At 24.2% G+C, this 18,290-nt stretch overlaps 2 protein-coding genes across 3 annotated transcripts in view; one reads left to right on the top strand and one right to left on the bottom strand.

Moving 5' to 3' along the window:
* LOC114126432 (fatty acid CoA ligase Acsl3) overlaps positions 1-18,290 on the top strand; it is a 120,118-nt gene that overhangs the window by 63,291 nt on the left and 38,537 nt on the right. The gene's annotated exons all lie outside the window — the stretch shown is intronic.
* Positions 458-17,807, bottom strand: LOC114127274 (hemicentin-1-like). 2 transcript variants are annotated; one of them, XM_027991463.2, is made up of 14 exons: positions 17,641-17,807; positions 15,638-15,877; positions 14,720-14,949; positions 10,162-10,527; positions 9,841-9,991; positions 8,980-9,152; positions 6,025-6,097; positions 5,766-5,907; positions 5,559-5,680; positions 3,265-3,411; positions 3,044-3,178; positions 2,846-2,949; positions 1,314-1,577; positions 458-946 (listed from the first exon to the last, which is right to left on the bottom strand). In XM_027991463.2, exons 2-14 carry the CDS (start codon positions 15,873-15,875, stop codon positions 758-760), a joined length of 2,334 nt encoding a protein of 777 aa, XP_027847264.1. In that variant the 5' UTR covers positions 15,876-15,877; positions 17,641-17,807; the 3' UTR covers positions 458-757. The 2 variants fall into 2 exon arrangements, with proteins under 2 accessions (XP_027847264.1, XP_050061717.1); XM_050205760.1 differs by having other exon boundaries at positions 15,638-16,217; positions 17,641-17,805.

The following is an 18,290-nucleotide window of genomic DNA, read 5'->3' on the forward strand; positions in this document are numbered from 1 at the left end:
TACAATTTTAATACCACCGAAACGGTACCTTTAATGTACTGTATTATAGAATACAAATAAATATAATTTTTAAATAAAATAATGTACCTATAATATATTATTATTACAGCATACAATTATTATAAAGTTAATTTTCATTGCATTTTTAAAAGTTCAAAATTTGAGTTTATGATTAAGTGCCTATGATTATATTTTTATTTATTTTTTGAGTATAATACACATTACTTTGTGTGTAATGTGCATCTAAGTAAAATTGTACAATTTTTTAAAAATATTTAGAGTACCTAACTATAATACCAATTACCTTTAATATGATTATAACTCACTCTGTTTCTACATGTGAGACATATTATCATCTAATAGACATGGCAATTGTGTTTAATTTTAAAGCCAACTTTAAAATTTCAAAGATATACAAGAAAAATTAGATTACTTCTTGATAAAATTGCCACACTAGTTAAGTTAAGTCATTTATTTCTCAACAAAACATTTTCAATTTAACGTTATTGTATGTATATATTATGTAAATTGTATGGTGTTTATAGTCATATAGATAAAAGTATTTTGACATATTTAGTTTTAAACATTTATAAGTTAGAACATTTCGGTATGAACACTCTGGTTATTAAATATTTTTAATGTTCATTGTCGAATATAATAAAAAATTATTAAAAAGATGCAATGTATGCCTAGGCGCAAGTATATATTATGTAAAATGAAAATGTAATAAAATATATGTATAGTATGGTGAATTGTATTAGAACACATATAATTCAAAATGACGTTTTTCGATCCCTAATTTATTTTTAACAATGCACGTGTAAGTTCCATTATGTATCCAGTCAACAGAGTGAATTTTAAGTATCTGTTTATTTTCTAAGTATTCTGTATCTTTTAAAGTCCATTGAGTTATAGGCAATGATGATTCAAGTTTTCTCCATAACACCTGAAAACACAAACAAAACGTATTTGAAATAACAACACTATGATATAATATTAATAATATTTATCTTTTTATAATCTTATCTATAACTCATTTTAGATTATGTTAATGAACGGTTTAAATTCTTAATAAGTGTTCAATAGTTCATTTATATTCTCTCTTTTATTCTAAAATGCACTATTTGTACAGATTGTAAATATTTATAATAATGACAATAAAGGCTAAACAATTTATATAGCATTACCTGTATATTATTATTGTAATACCTATAATTTTATTATGCATTTACATTATACTCAATATATACTACTGTACAAGTATGTCTCTAATTAGTATTTATTAAAAGTTATTTTTGTACGATGATGCTTACTTTTGGTTTTGGAAATCCTTTTGCTTTGCAGTCAAACACAACCGTTTCGTTTCTACCGATCATCATTGTCTCCGGTTGGTATTTTACGAAATAAGGAGCGAACGCAACTTGTAAATGAAATGAATACGTTTCATTGTTACTCATACACGTGTATACACCACCATCTAATTCGTCCAGTTCGTAGATTTTTAATGAACTTTTTTTTTGTCTGAAATGTTGTTCATCTGCTCTTTTGTAAACTAAATCATTGATGTTAACACCGTCCTACAATAAATTAAACACACATTCATACAAATAGTAATATGTAATGTATTATGTATTTAAATCAAAATCACCACTGACGTTATTGTGATATATTATTTTGATTTTCTATAAAACTTTAATAATCAAGTTATAGTGATAAATGGTAATTATTATTACAATGATTTTACATTTAATTAGGTATTATTATGCGGTTTTCTCTAACTATAATAACTTTGAATGTTTATACATTTACCTTTTATACTCGGTTTGACGTATATTATATAAGTACTATGAAGAAAATATGATTTTTTTTTTTAATATTATAAAATGTAATATTTTAATATTTATGGCTTGATGATAAAAAAGGTTATCGAATATATACATAGGCTATAGGTATTATCCTATAATAATTGGAAACAATACAAACTCGGGTATTAAAATTTATATGTTTTCGTCTAGAGAAGTTTTTACTTTTCAATGATTCAATGTAAGGTAAGATTAGGTACCTACAACTGAATTTTAATGAGATTAACAGTATCTACATTTTATTTAGATTGAACAGATTATATTTTAAGCTATAGCATTTTAGGACTATTATTTGATTTTCGTATGAAGTATTAAGTATTAATTAAATTGTTTTAGTGTATAACTTCTAAGAAATATTATCTTAAAGTTAAACATATAATTTAATGTTTAATGCATTTATTTTATAATGAGTAAAAAATGTGATTCCTCTGAGTATAGGCGCCCGCAAAATTTTTTCTAGGGGGGGACGTTAGGGTTTGAGGAGAAATATTATAATTTTTCTATTTTAAAACAACAACCTTTTTTATTACAATCGTATATAATATATTTTATTATGTTATAACTTTCAACTATAGGTACATAAGTATAGGTAAAGTTAACTTTATTATTTCTCAATAAGAAATTGTATCGTCACGCATTTCTTCCAAAATCAATAATTTTGTCATAAAATTAGTTAGGTACCTAGATATTTTATGATAGAGAATATTATGTAGGAAACTATTAAGCTATAGAAAAATCTGATCTAAAAATAAATTTATCAATCGACTTTAAATAATCTAATCTAATGTTTTTATAATGGTGACCTATTATTCATACAACCACTTTCAATTTTTTATATAGTAAATAGTAATTTATTTAAAAAATTTAATTTAAAAAACATTTTGGAAATCCGCGGTGGGAAAGGGAGACATGCTCCAGCTTGCCCTTTCCGGACACCTATGTCTCTGAGTTTTTCTTTTGTTACTTATATAAATCTATCTCACCTTATACCATTTATTGTTCATGTTTGTTAACGGGCAATTCATAAGAACGTCATCTTGTTCGTCTATGACCAAAGATTCGTTTGCTATTGAAACAGCCGATTCAACTATAATTAAATTCAAGTACATCAGTAAGTACGTATAGATTTCCACGAGCGAATACAAAAGTATGATATGAAAACTTGGTATAAATAATATTACCTTTAACAACGATATTATAGTTTTTCTCGATCTCCCCGGCTTCGTTTGAAGCTCGACAAGTGTACACGTTTGAATCGCTTAGCGAAGCGTCGTAAATAATCAGTCTAAGGATGTCGTTTATGACTAAAATATGATCTAAGACAAGATATTTAATCATTAGAAATAGTGTTTTGTACTGATTTAAAAAATAATGTATTATATATATACTACTATGTACTTGCCGTTGTAATGCGAGATAGGAGAACCGTTCATGAACCAAATCATTTTTGGGGCAGGTACTCCGTAACCCGTACACGTCATTGAATAATCTCCACCTTCGGGTAATACCACGGTTACATTTTCGTTTCCCTCAGAAATCATTGGCTTGGCTAAGAGTAAGAAAAAATAAAGCATATTGACAACTGACAAGATATACCACTATACATTTTTAATATACATAAATATTACATTAACAGGTGGGTAATTTAATTTCGATACCTACGTAAATCATTGTATTTGTTTCTGTATTTACGCTTACCTAAATAAAAACCGAGCGAACCAGCAGAGGTATAATGATTAAAGAGTAATTAAATTACTCGAAAAGTAGGTATATATCTTATTAGAGTAAGTGGGTTTATATTTTATAAGAACATTTTATGGGACTGAAAATAAATAAATCTGTTACTTTTGTAAAATTAAAAATATAAAGGTAAAGTGGATTAATTAACAATCAGGAAAATTTATTGTAAAAATTGTTCAAACAAAGTATTCAGTTATCATTGATAAATTGTTTTATTTAAATAACACGAACGTACAAACGTATTTGTGATTGTACACTTGAAATAAAAAATGGCCACGATTTATTTTAACTGTGATCTCATTAGTGATTATATGGTAATTTTTATTAAAATGTCGGACATTTTTACCGTCGTTAACAATTTTAATATACTGTTCAAATTTCGTTATAGTAATATTCATCAATGTGTATAAATTGCACTCTCTTTTTCAAATATTAATGCAGTTTGATCTATTGAATTCCGTGTGAACATTTACATTTAATTTTAATAGATATATCGACGGCTTCTATTTTCATGGGTAAATTCTAAGTTTTGGCTAAAAAAATAATAACTAGTTTGTTATTCAAAAAACTTACCTATAATAGTTAATGGAGTATACATTTTTATCATCATGTTAACATAATTGATTTAAAATTATAACCCTACTGTCATTTGTCAAAACCTAGTAGGTGATTAAAATATAAATCTAGATTCGAAGAATAATTATTATTCATCATTTACATAACAATAATATATGGACTCGGTTATTAAATTATATTGTTATACAAACATACGTGATACGTAATTAAAAAATTGTATATACTGAAAACAACAATACACTTTATGGATAATTTATTATGAAAAAATGTGTTATGCATATAAGTTATGACCGGTCGATGATTTAAATTATTTATTCATTTTTAATTGATACGTACTATATTCGTATAATTAATAGGCACCGATTCTGTGGTAATAGATTGACAATATTTAAGTTGTGAATTTAATTACATAATATGATTAGGTATTAGGTACCAGTTAATGTTCAGAGAAGAGTTAACGTTGGTTGTATAAAATGTGTTTCTTGTCAACATACGTAATTTGAGATCAGGATATTGTTTTTTTAAATGATAAAAAATATCTCTACCATGTATTGCAATGAATATAAAAAAAAAATTTATATGTGGGTTAACTAGAAGCCCATCATAGGTACCTATGTGGAAAACAATTTCACAAATTTTTAGTACATATTATTATAAAATAATTTTCTGGAAAGTGCAGTCTACACAAAGTAAAAAAAATTAATTCTAAAAATTAATTTTGATTTAATTTGAATTCAAAGGTCATTGCCAGTGACCACACTTTGAATTTGCCGACGATGTATGTTTAATATGAATCTTAATGTATTATTATAATATTATATCATGTAATATTATGTCTGACCATAAACCTACCTATAAACTTTTCAGTTTTTCAATTTTTTTTAGTTTAAATTCAATACTTTATTAAATCATTATTACTGAATTTAAAAACTTTAGTAAACAATCAGCACACTACATAATATACAAAATTAATAAACGATGTACAGATTGTGTATTATCGTTTATATACTGTGTATATAATAAAGGTAAAAAATATTTACTGTTTTTAAACTCTTATAAAATTGAACTAAACTAAATCATATATATTCAATTTTATAATACAACATTTAATTAATTTTAAATAACTATCATTATTTAAATTTAAATTTAATAGTGTACAAACTATCTTGCTTATAGGTACCTAAAATATCATTACCATATATTAATGTAAAGATTCCCTCATTATTTTACTATCCATAAAGTGTAATTTTACTGTCTTCATTTTTTAAGGTAATAATAAGCATAATATAATGTATTATAACCTACATTGTTTTTGTATCACATATGTATATAATTTCATATAATATAGTTAGATAGATTAATAACTATGATTCGTTTTACATATTATAGTGACGTTAGTTGTTGATTCGGAATAGCCAGCAATATTTTTTGCACCACATGTGTAAGTTCCAGCATGCTGGAATGTTATGTTGCTTATGACTAATTCAATTTCTGAACTCTGGCTGAAATTAATTTGAAATTTTTTTTTTACAAATAAGAATTTTTATCGATTAACACTATCAATACTACATTAATTATATCCAATACCTAAAGTTCCAAGCTTGTTGAGGGTAATTTAATGACTTCCAGGTAACTGTGATTGGGACCAAAGACTCGACATGACAATTGATATGTAATTCATCGCCAACTACTCCGATCACCCTTTTTGTTGTAATTATATACGGTATATCTATTTATAATATGTATAATATACTAAATTGTACATTCTGTAGACGTACGGTATTAATTTACAGTAAGTTGATTAAAATAATAAATGCATGATGTTTATAATATAACTATAATTTACCAGGTTCATTGGGAATAATGCTAGTTTTAGTAATGCGCTTGAAGTAATTATTATAACTGTTCATACCAATTACCTAAATAAAACGAGAGAACAATAAGTTAGTAGATTTAAACATAAAATATTATATACAAACAATATTTTTTTTAAACACAATACAATTTAAAATTATTTTAAATAGGTCTTATTAATGGCTATATTATTTAGTACTCTAACGAGCAAATCGTTTTAATTAGAAGTATTTTTAGTATTTTCGTTATGTCAACGACATAATACTATAATCGGCATTAGTATATATATATACATAACGTCATTAAAATAATATAATATTAAATAATATTGAATTATTAATATTTCAAAATTGTATCATTTTAACGAAAATAATACGTTCTTTGTTATATTGAGTTAAAAAACAATTTTTCGTATCTATATCAATTTAGATTCTGAACGAAGTGAATGAAAAAAGAATTGATTTTACAACGATCCTGGGTTTATTTTTGTCTGCTTATATACATATATATATATACGCATTAAAAAGTCGAAATAATACTTTGAATTTATAATTTGCACTTAAGAAAAATTTAAAAAAAATAAAACAAAAAGAAATATGTAAATGTAAATTTTAACGCAAATCCAGTTTTTGATCAAATCAATTTTTTGGTGCAACTTAAATACGAATAATCATAGTTAGATATTTTACATTTTTATCAAATGTTTATTTCGTCTTCAGACATAATATCATTTTAAAAATATTTTGAGTTATTTGTATACATTTAAAATTTTTCATATTTTCATCATTTTTATTAAGTACCTTAATTATTTTTATTTATTTTTTTTATTTTATAAGTTTTTCATTTAAATACTTAAACATCAAAAAAGTCTAGTCCGCATATATTTTTATACAAAAGTTTAAATTTAGATTTGAGACAAAATTCAAAAATTATTTTGTAGTGATAAATTTATAAAAATTTTCTTTTTGATAAGTTTTTCAATCTATCATCACATAAACTTTATGATAATTAACTCTTAATTTGTAAAATATGTATAAGTCGTTATTCTCAGTAAAATAAAGTGATAGAAATTTAAATTGACCTTATTGAATCTAAATTTTAAGACATATAAAAAATCAGAATAAAAAAAAGACAAAAGACAACATTTAAAAATTATATTTTTATGGTTACTGGTTAGTTGGTGCGTATTAAACAGTTTCCCTTTTGGTCAAACATTTTAATGTTCCAGCTTTTATTTTATGACATAATTGTATTGATGTTTATAAATTAAAACTTCAAAGGATAAAAGAGTTAATGAAGTTAGTGGAGAGTTTGAAAACAAATAAATCATTCCAATTGAAAAAAACAATTCGAAGCGAAGCATATTGATTTATTCAAAAATGATGAAATTAGTCAAAAAATGGGTGTTTACAAAAATATCTATCCTTGTATAAAATATGTTTTTAGCTGTTCTTAAAATTTGCATAAAACTTTGAACTTATTTATGTGTAATATATTTTTAATTTTAGATAAAATAAAGGCTGCAAAGTTCAAAAAGAACCTTGTATTATATTTTCAAGATTTTTGACCAAAAAAAAATATTTTATTAAAAACTAAAATAAAAGATCCAAAATCTTAAAAAAATTATACTATGTGTATAGTAAATGATGAAATTAATACTTGTTGAAAATTTCATATTTCTATGGTTGTTTATTTTTAAATTATATAGAAATTAAAAATGTCAATTTTATCGAAAACTGATTTAGTGTAAAAATTCCTGCTACGTTTTTGTTTTTTTTTCCTCGATAATTAAGGAAAATAAAGAGAGTATTTTAATTTTTAATTCTCCATAGTACCAATTAGATTTACTTTTCATCCAGAAACCACCTCCAAAATTGAAAATCAAAGCATTTTTACAGCTTTAAAAGGTGATGACATACACAAAATATGTGTTACCTATAATATTAAACTCATTCATGCATTGATATAAAATATAAATAATAAGAGTGCTTTAAAATGTAATTATGATCAAATTTTATATTCATATATATTAAATGTCTTTTATTATCAATAAAAAAAAAAGTTTATATGTATATGTAATATTAATGATAACTATCTTCTAGTCCAATTTTTAGGCATATATTAATACTACATTTATTTATTATAATAATTTGTTTCTAAAAATAAACTAAATAATTTTATTTATTATATTTAAAATAATTTTAATCATATGCGCTTTTTATTGCAAGCAAGCTCGATTTAATAAAAAATATAGTAATTAGTGATTTTCAATTATATATAACGCCATTATTCTTACTTATAAAATCAAAAATTAATAATATTAATAAACAATATATTATATTGAATTTAAAAAATTTAAATGATTTTAATAATTATACTATAAAATTATGTATTAAAATTATTATTCAATTTTTTATTGTACAGATACAATACAATTCATTTTTATTGAATATCAACATGTGAATTTAAAAATAAATTATTATTATTTTCGAGGGAAAACTAAATATAATGGATACAAGAGATACAGCGATACAACCTGTACATTTACAATAAATTTGATATTTATTAATTAATAACATACCTTCTATTGAAATGTATATACTAGTATTAATAACAATCAAAAAGGTTTATTTAGAACGCCCTGGATTAGACACATTGTGTGGGTATCGTCTGTTAAAATAATTGTATTAAGTTTAATAAATAGTCACTATAGCCGTTTTAACTAATTTTTACTGTATAATAATATTATAAAATGTCTGTTGAACCATAATTTTATTAAACACTGTATACCTATACAGGTCGCGTCATGCGTGTACGTTTAAAATCAATAATTATATCTAGGTATACTGTATAGATAAACCTAGATTGCATTTCAAATTCTTATTTAAATTCTTATTTTATCATCTTACTAATATTCAACATATAGTAATGAAATACGTATATTTACCTGAACGTAAAAAGGATTATTATTGGGTATGAATGGACCACATAACAACAAATTTTTTCCAAAAACTAATATTGGCAGGGCCTCTGTTCTACCATCACTTCTTAAATCTTGAATCTTACAAGTTATAAATTTCTTAACGTCTGGACAATCTACTAATATATAGTTTTTGGCACCTATAATAATACATTACATTTACTGTTTTTTTTTTCACATAAAATATTTCAGAATAATTAAAAATATTTTCGTTAATTTTACCATAATACTTTATTTTCATTACACAGAAATATATTATATGCACATTGTCGTGCATTTCAAAATGTCATAATCAGACATAATGAATAATAACATATTATAATTGGTTAATCGATGATTTTTATTCTATGTGCACTAAAAATTCCCAATTACCTATTTCTTTAAAATTTATGTGAAAATACAAATTAAAAGATGCTACATTTTCCATTTTCCTTTTAAAAATAATTTTTTCATCAATTTCAAGGTTTGAATATTGAATGAATACCTATGTTTTTATTATAAACAACGTAATAATGGACATAAAATAAAAAGGTAGATTTGCATTGAATATTTTCTGTAAATACCCACACTGCAGTATGCTAGTAGGTACAAGTAAGTTTATCGATTATTCTAAATATGAACCTACAAACTCGTTAGTTGGTACGTCACTTCTAAACATCGCACTGAAATTAATACTTAACTACCAAAATTATATTTAAATGAATAAATTCCGTATTATGTATTGTAACTTATAAACACTTGAAATTAACATGAATTTAACTGCATTTTAAGGCATTACCATTATTTGTATACAATTGATTATGCGGTACGTTTGAATAAACAAAATACCTTTAAGTGGCCTGTGGCTAGTTTGTGACATATTTTTTGGTTTTCCAATAGCAAATCCAAAATCAAAATTCTTTGTGCTAATTCCACAAGCACGAATTTCATGCGAAGATTCACTAGTTATGTACAATGTCCATTCACCGGGCATAGGTTCCTTAGAAATACAAAATGTTCATTAGTGTTACTTAATATTTAATATTTATATATTATAAAAGTATAAAATTAATTCATGTACTACTTAAAAACAGTATAATCAACATAAATGATAAAAAAGTCTATCTCTCATACAATAAATAAATATGTCTAGCAAAATGAAAAACTTACCAGAATGTTAATGATTTTAACATTTTTCAAGTTCAAATCAGTGATCAATCCATTCGCTTCATCCATTTTTTTACCAATAGGATTCACCACATCAATATTTGAATTGAGTCCCGAGACGGATACTTGGAGATTCTTTATGCTTTCGTCGATAGTCAGCTTTTGCGGAGACGGTTTCAGTTGTTTTTTTGGAATATTTACAGACATCAAATTTACTCTATTTGTGTCCATTGATGTTTTGACAAAATTCAGTATTTTTGATATATCTCCCTTTTTGATGTCGAACACATTACCTGACCCCAATGATGCTATATTTTCGTAGCTAGTATCTGTCGATACACATCCATGATCTGTTCTTAAGATGACAACCTGCGCACATTTTTTTACAAAACTTTCAAAATCATTTGTGCACTGTGGTTTTTTTAATTTTTTATTTAAATTAATAATTAAAACATAAACTTACAATAACACATATAATTTTTATCGTTATTTTCAATATAAAGCTCTTTAAAGTATAATTAAAGTATCTATACTAACAATCATGTTATAGGTATATTAAAGATGAAATAAAAATGTTATTTAATTAAAAATCTCGTAAATCTCTTAAGTTGTATACCATAAAAAAATCAAACAAATTACAGCATATTCAATTTAATATACGTATGAAATATGTTCTGATGATTTTATTTATGTACATTTAAGGTCATAAAAAAAAAAATTTACTTTCTATTCATATAATATTGAAATGTTATACGCTATAAGTAACGCCACTAAGACGGGAGTACATTAGTTTTTATCAAGAATTTTTGAAATTTTATTTACAGCTAAATCTTATACATATGATAGTTTACAGACAAAGCACATTTTCATTTTAATGATTATGATATAGACAAAATTTTAGAATAAAGGATTGAGAAAATTCTTATGAATACAAAATGACACCACTAAATTCTTCTAGGTCAGCGTTTCTCTATCATTGTTACGTGGAAAACTCATTTACAAAAACAAATATTTATATACATTTATTGATAAGCAAAAAACATAAAATATATAATTTGATGTGTTTTCAAGAAGAAAGGAATAATAGCGAGCTTTTATACTTTTGAACTTTTAACATTTGAACTACTTGAATAAATTCTTGTGAAAAAATTATGAATATAATTCAATTTCGATATTTTTTAACGTCTGAAATTTTATTTTAATTAGAACTTTGTGTTAATTTTTCAAACTTTTGGAATTTCATCAACATGAAACTAAAAGAAAATCAAAAATTATAACTTATCAATTGTCAAATAGAATGAGCTTAAAAATATTTTATGAAAATTTCAATAATCTACAGTTTAAATTAGATGTTTTGTTTTTTAAAGTAATCAAGTATTTATTTTTTCTATAGCTGGCGTTACATATATATTCCAATTTTCTATACTTTTTCTTTAATTTGTCCCAATTGTGTATAAATGTACGATAATTTTCTACTACTAACTAGATTTGATTTTAACCAGAAAAATCTCAAAGTTTAAAATTGTAACTTTTTACTGCTCTCATTTTCGTTACCAGTAACAAAAAAAACTTAGCTCAGAATTAACTTAACTAACTTAACATTGAAACTTAAAAGAAATAGGGTTAATAAAAATTTGATGCCACAATGGCGATAAACTTATTATACTAGCAGAAAATTGCCAGTTAAAATAATACATTCGTTTTTGAATATTACATTATTTGTGATATTTCCTAAAATATATATGATTATTTAAGTTCTAAGTTAGTTCATAATATATAATAACTAGAGAAATCAAAATATGTACACGCTTATAAATTCCAAAAGGGTTGAAGATTTCATAAAAAATAAATGTAATGTAAAAAGGATTTATAAATAAACATCTGTTAATTGTGAAAACCGTTTTATAGAATATTAGAATGTTAGTTTTCATTTAAATAAATGCCACATTCACTCTATGCAATATTAATATAATATATTTACATGCATAACGCTACGAAAAAACAATTAACCTCTATTGTCATTTTCCATGTTAGATATTAATTGAAATTTGAAGTATCTATACCATTATATTAAGAAACGTAATATTAATAAAAGTAATAATAAATAAATAGTTTTACTATAATAGTTAATTGATTTCATATTTTCATACTTATTAAACAAATAATTACTATGCAAAAGAGTGTTAATCAAATCGAAAAATATGAAATAATAACTTTTAATAAAACTATATTTAAAAAAGTCGGTCAAGTGGTACCACTCTACTGTGCATTAGATGGCACGTGGATCACTAATATATATTAATATAGGAGTGTTAAATTAGAATCCAATGATAGGTATCATTGTATACGAAAAATGATTCTGAACAGAAATGATTTGTCAGCCCAGGATATAATTTCCAGTAGTTAAAGAAAAAGGTGGTTTATATAATTATGTTTTAATGGCCTGAATACACCAAAACTTAAGTTCTTTTAAAATTATTGTTAGCCAAACTTATGGAAAATCTTGTAATAAATTTTCAACTCTTATGTATTTGTACTTATACAAAACAATTTATGAAGAATTATACCAACAAAATAATATGCAAATATTCATGATTTTGATAAATTTTTGTCAATATTTTAACTTCAAACGCTAAAAAAAAAAAAATTCTACCTATACATTCTTATAATTTTTGAATCACTATAAGACTAACTTATGGGGAACTTTTTAGGTATTACATTTTCAAGTATTTTGACTCAGCCAAAAAAATGTTATCTATGTTTATATAAAAAAAAAAACTAAACAAAAACGAATACTTCAAATGCATAAAAATAAGAAAATTAAATAATTTAAAGAAAATGCCAATCTAAATAACTGGTGAAATTTTCAAGTATGTATGACTTATACATTTTGAATAGTTACAAATATTTAAATTCGTTTGAGGATAAATTGTTATCATTACGCAATTTCGTAAAAATTTAAAATTCAAATGCACATAACATTTTTTCTATAATGATGTTTTGAGTGTTCTCTAAAGCTATTTGAATAAAAACTTATGGAAAATTTAGTGTTAAATATTTTAACCTTACAGAAAAATGTTTATGATTTTTCAACTACAAAATTACATGCAAATTTTCGCGATTTTGAAATATTTCGTAAGAATTTGAACTATAAACGCTTATAAAAAAAAATTGTGACTAACGATTTTTGATTTTTTTTTTAACTACAATAATAAAAACTCATAAGTAATCTTGTATTAAATTTTAAGTTTTTTTGGTCATCCAATATTGTTTTATCGACACAAATTCTTAAAAAAATCGAACATTTCAGTTGTCTATAAATAACACTAATATACTTAAACATTTGGTGGAAATTTCAACTATTTACAGGTATTAGTTTAGACCATATACAAAAATCGATTTTTTTTGAAAACTGTTGTAAAAGATTAATTTTTGAACCCTAAATGTACCAAAGATATTTATTTTGCCATCGGAAACCACCCCTGAAGTTTTAAATTGAAGCATTATTTCGACAATATGCTGTACCCACACAAAAAAAAACACATATTGTAAAATCAATACATTCATCACTTTGTTCAGAATCTAAAATGTTAAAATGAATAATAATTTTGAACCGTACAAATGATCAGTTAAAATCTGAACGTTAAGCTTTTAAAGCGGTTTTAACAATTAACTAAACAGAAATGTCTGTGTTTGACATGTTTAATCGACAATATAACTGTAAAGCTAATTTGGTACCAAAAATAACCCTTAAAATCGAAGATTTAATTTTACTGCTTTACAAAGTAGGTATCTGTTGATATAAGAAATAACACAAATAATCATTGTAATACCTTATATTCATTGCCAAACTTCGATTGCAGATATTAATGAAAACTTCAAAATAGAAATTATTGTTGTCTAAGTACTTAAAATATATACAATATACATACACACACACATATATATATATATATATATATATATATATATATATGTGTGTGTGTATAGTCGTGTATTATAAGTGACTTATAATTATAATTTAGTTATAATTTATAATTATAACTATTATAAATGAATCGTTTTACAGTTTAAATATATCAAAGTATCTACTTCACTAATTAATAAATTATGACGATTTTAGATACAAAAAATTAAACGTCTCCAAGAATTATTTTACAAGTAGTTTCATGTATTAAAGTACGGCAAAAAAAAACCACAAATAAATGATTATACGATCAAATCATACGATTCGAAAAATATTACTGTAGGTACTACAGTCTCCAATACCTAAGTGATATTGTATACAATAAAACAATTTTTGAGAATATTAAAATGGTACAGCTAGATAAATAAATATAAGTTATTCTTGAATTGTTATTAAATAAAAAGGTATACGAATAAAATACATGAATAAATAAATACTTTTAATACAAACATAGCACGTGCTAAACATATCCAAACGTTATTTTACTGCTAAATAAGTATTACAAAAACGGTGTCGTCGTAAGAAATGAAATGATTTTTACTTTGAGAACGTTATATTCTAAAGATTTTAACAATACTAGTTTTAATTAGTTACTTGAGATTGTTTTCTTTGAATTAAATCGAGAGCTTCATAAACTAAACGTGAATCTTTAGGTGGCGCATCAGTAAATACGTATATATATGAATTGGGCTTCACAACTTTTAATGCTTCTATCACTGCCGTTATTCCCATTTCCGGGCAATCTTTGCCTCCGTCTATCTTTACTTGATTCAGTTTGTACATTATTACCTTTGGATCAAACGTTTCTGTCACAGGTCCAACATCTGTTTAAATAAAACCATCATATCAATATCGTATAAGACATACAATATTCGTGTTCCTGAATTGGCAAAAAAATTTCACATTACAGTTTTATGGGAAAAAAAAAAAATTTATTATAATGTACCTACTTATAGCCATAACATAGAACGTCAGAGAAACGAGAATAGTTATTTGGAATTCCATTATATTACTTTATTCCGGTATCATTACTTTAAATGCGCGTAAACGAAAAGAAACTTTATAATATTTTTAGGTGCTTTACACGCGGAAGCAATATTAGTGGCGTAAATGAATCGGAGATGTGTAATAACGTTTTTAATTTAGAAAACAACAAACTATTTGGCGAATTACATTCCTTGTCGAAAAATTATTACTGCGAAATGACAAATTCTCTTTCGTAAAGTTTGATAAATTCTGAGAATTAGTCAGTATTTAAAAAAAAAAAATGTCTACACTTTATTCGTCCTTAAAATAAATAAAATGTATTATTACACATTATTTTAAAAATTGCATTTTTCATGATATTTTGAAGTTCATGATATGTATGCTCGTCTGTCGTGCATATTATACACAATGATGTCGTATAGGAATTTTTTAATATGTAAACACCCCTTCTACTATTGCAGACATCGGGACATTTTAAATGTACATAACATTTAGATAATGATACAGTGCGTGTTTCAACTATACCTGGGTCGTTAAACGGAACAAAAACGAAATGTTTGATATCGCTGTTGTTCCTCGCCAGCACGTAATTCATGATGCTCTCCGCATGCGATTTCAGCTGATAGTAGTCATTCGCCATGGAGCCCGTCGTGTCGAAAACGAAAGCCAAACTGCTGTACAAGTCATCTTCCGGATACTGCACAACTGCAGTGCCGCACTGCACTGCCAAGCAGACAATGGTCAGCGAGACTAACCAATTCATCGCTTGAATAAACGTTATTATTAATATTCAGTATATAATTTGTTTATAACTGACCACTCTTCAGTCTCACTGTGTATTTAAACATTATAGTATTATATTATTATATAGAGGTGAGCTATTGATAAAATATCTGCCGTTTAATGATGGCAATGACAAAAACTTTTAATTTAAAAATACGCGTAAAAAATATGTCTACGGAATATTAATCGAGTAGTAAAATTGAGTGTAATAAAATTATTTTTAAACAACCATATAGTAATAGTATTAATTATTGTTAATTAACTTCCACGTGAAAATAAATGTATTTTTTAATTTAAATGTGAATAAAAAGACTGGCTTTTCCTGAAACAAAGTCATAAACTGTATAAAAAAAGTAATTTAATATAATATCAAAATTTAAATGAATAAAACCACAAATACTTAAATATATTATCTTAGATCTTAGCACCTATTTCAGTTTAGGTAATTTTAAATATTATATTAGTTAATTTTCTTTCTGAGTACCCAAGTTATATACAAAAATTTAAAATATCTACTAACTATAGCGTTTTAATGACAATTTGACTACATAGTACACTTATTGAATATCTACTATAACAAAACTTAGAATATTATTATTTATTACATAACTTAATTGTATTTTAAAACGTTATTTTTAGAATATCTATACTTTTTATTGTACCAGTTTAATTTTAATAATAAGTAAAATATTGTAACTAAAATAATACATTTTAAAACTATTTTAGAAAAATATAATAAATATTTAAAAAATTTCAAATTATATGAAATACAACATTTTATATATGATTATATAATATAATCCATCTATTAATTTTTCTAAGAAGTTCATAACACGGTAAGACAAAAAATCACAAATTTATATTGAATAAATCAATTTAACACTTGTTTAATGCAGTTTAATGTTCAAAGTATAATTTTTTTGAATCTAATTAGAGATTTATTGCAATTTCAACAGATAGTTTAGGGAAATAAACATTCGACTATAACTCAGATGTTAAATAATTTTTTTAATAATATATTATTAATTCAAACAATAATTATTGCTCACATTTATTTTTATTCATTTGAAATAGTATGTTATTATAATTTACTTGTGTGGAAATAAAATTATTCGAAAATAAAATGTAAAATACATCAATACATTTTGAAATTGTATAATAAAGTAAAGTTTATCGAAATTAAACTTAAAATTATTAAGTAAAGACTGACTTATTGACTATTTATATGATCTTTAAAATAATAATTTTTTAAATGATGAAAATAAATCGTTTTGCAAAGAATATTCAAATTAAATATGAACTTAACTGTGTTGTAATTATATAACTGTATATCAATTATAGTTAATAACGAGTTATAATTTTAGACTATTATAATACTATTTGTATAAATTATTTTGTTTAATTAATATCTATTAATTTATGATAATTATAATATAGTTCATAACAATATTGCCCATGATATAATTGAAAATAATGAGATGATTTTATAATAGGCACTTAACTAAGTATGAAATAGATAACATTTTAAACATACAAAATATTATTTTTCAAATTAATGACTTAAGGCATAATAACATAATCCACCACCAGTTTTAACAATAATACCTATGTTGTTACTTTATTCATAAAATAGTAAAATCGCATAAGTATAATAAATGGTGTGAAGATAAGAACAATCCCCTACATGTTTATTACATTAAATTTAAAAACCATGTATAATATATTACATTAATTCAGTTACTTACCTATTTCTATAAAAGTTCTATTTTGAATCACCAACAGAACACAGCGAGTGGTAAACAAAAACGTTAACAACAATTTATTGAAGAATAAATATTGAATCTCAGATATATCGTTCTTCTTCTCGTGTTCTTGATCAAATGTTATACATAGTTAGTCGATAACAATAAGCTTTATAATGACACTGTAAAATTGTATCATTAATTAAGGTCAGAAAGTCCGCATGCGATATGTATATAAATACATATTTTTTTTTAAGTTCAAAGGTCGTATTTTGTTATAGAATACCTAGTAGGTAGTAGGTATTATAAATTACCTTCATATACATATACATATTACACAATATACTTAGTCAATATAAACATTAAACGTATTTAGAATTCTATATTGAGAATTAGGTACACGACAATGCGTATATTATAAAGTACAAACACCTTCCTTAATCAATTTTTTTTTTTTTTTTTTAAGGACGCATTTTCATGATACGTAGGTAACACACAGGTAAGATTCAAAAGCACGAAACATAACTAGATCGACAAAATGTATCGTTCATACAGTACAGGACTATTGGTAGTGCGTGAATCAATAATGTCTGTGAATTGTTCCAAGTAGACAAATTAAGTACTTAATCTTTATGGCGCTACTATATCTTTAT

The sequence above is a fragment of the Aphis gossypii genome, chromosome X, assembly GCF_020184175.1.
Source record: "Aphis gossypii isolate Hap1 chromosome X, ASM2018417v2, whole genome shotgun sequence".
NCBI lineage: Eukaryota > Metazoa > Arthropoda > Insecta > Hemiptera > Aphididae > Aphis > Aphis gossypii.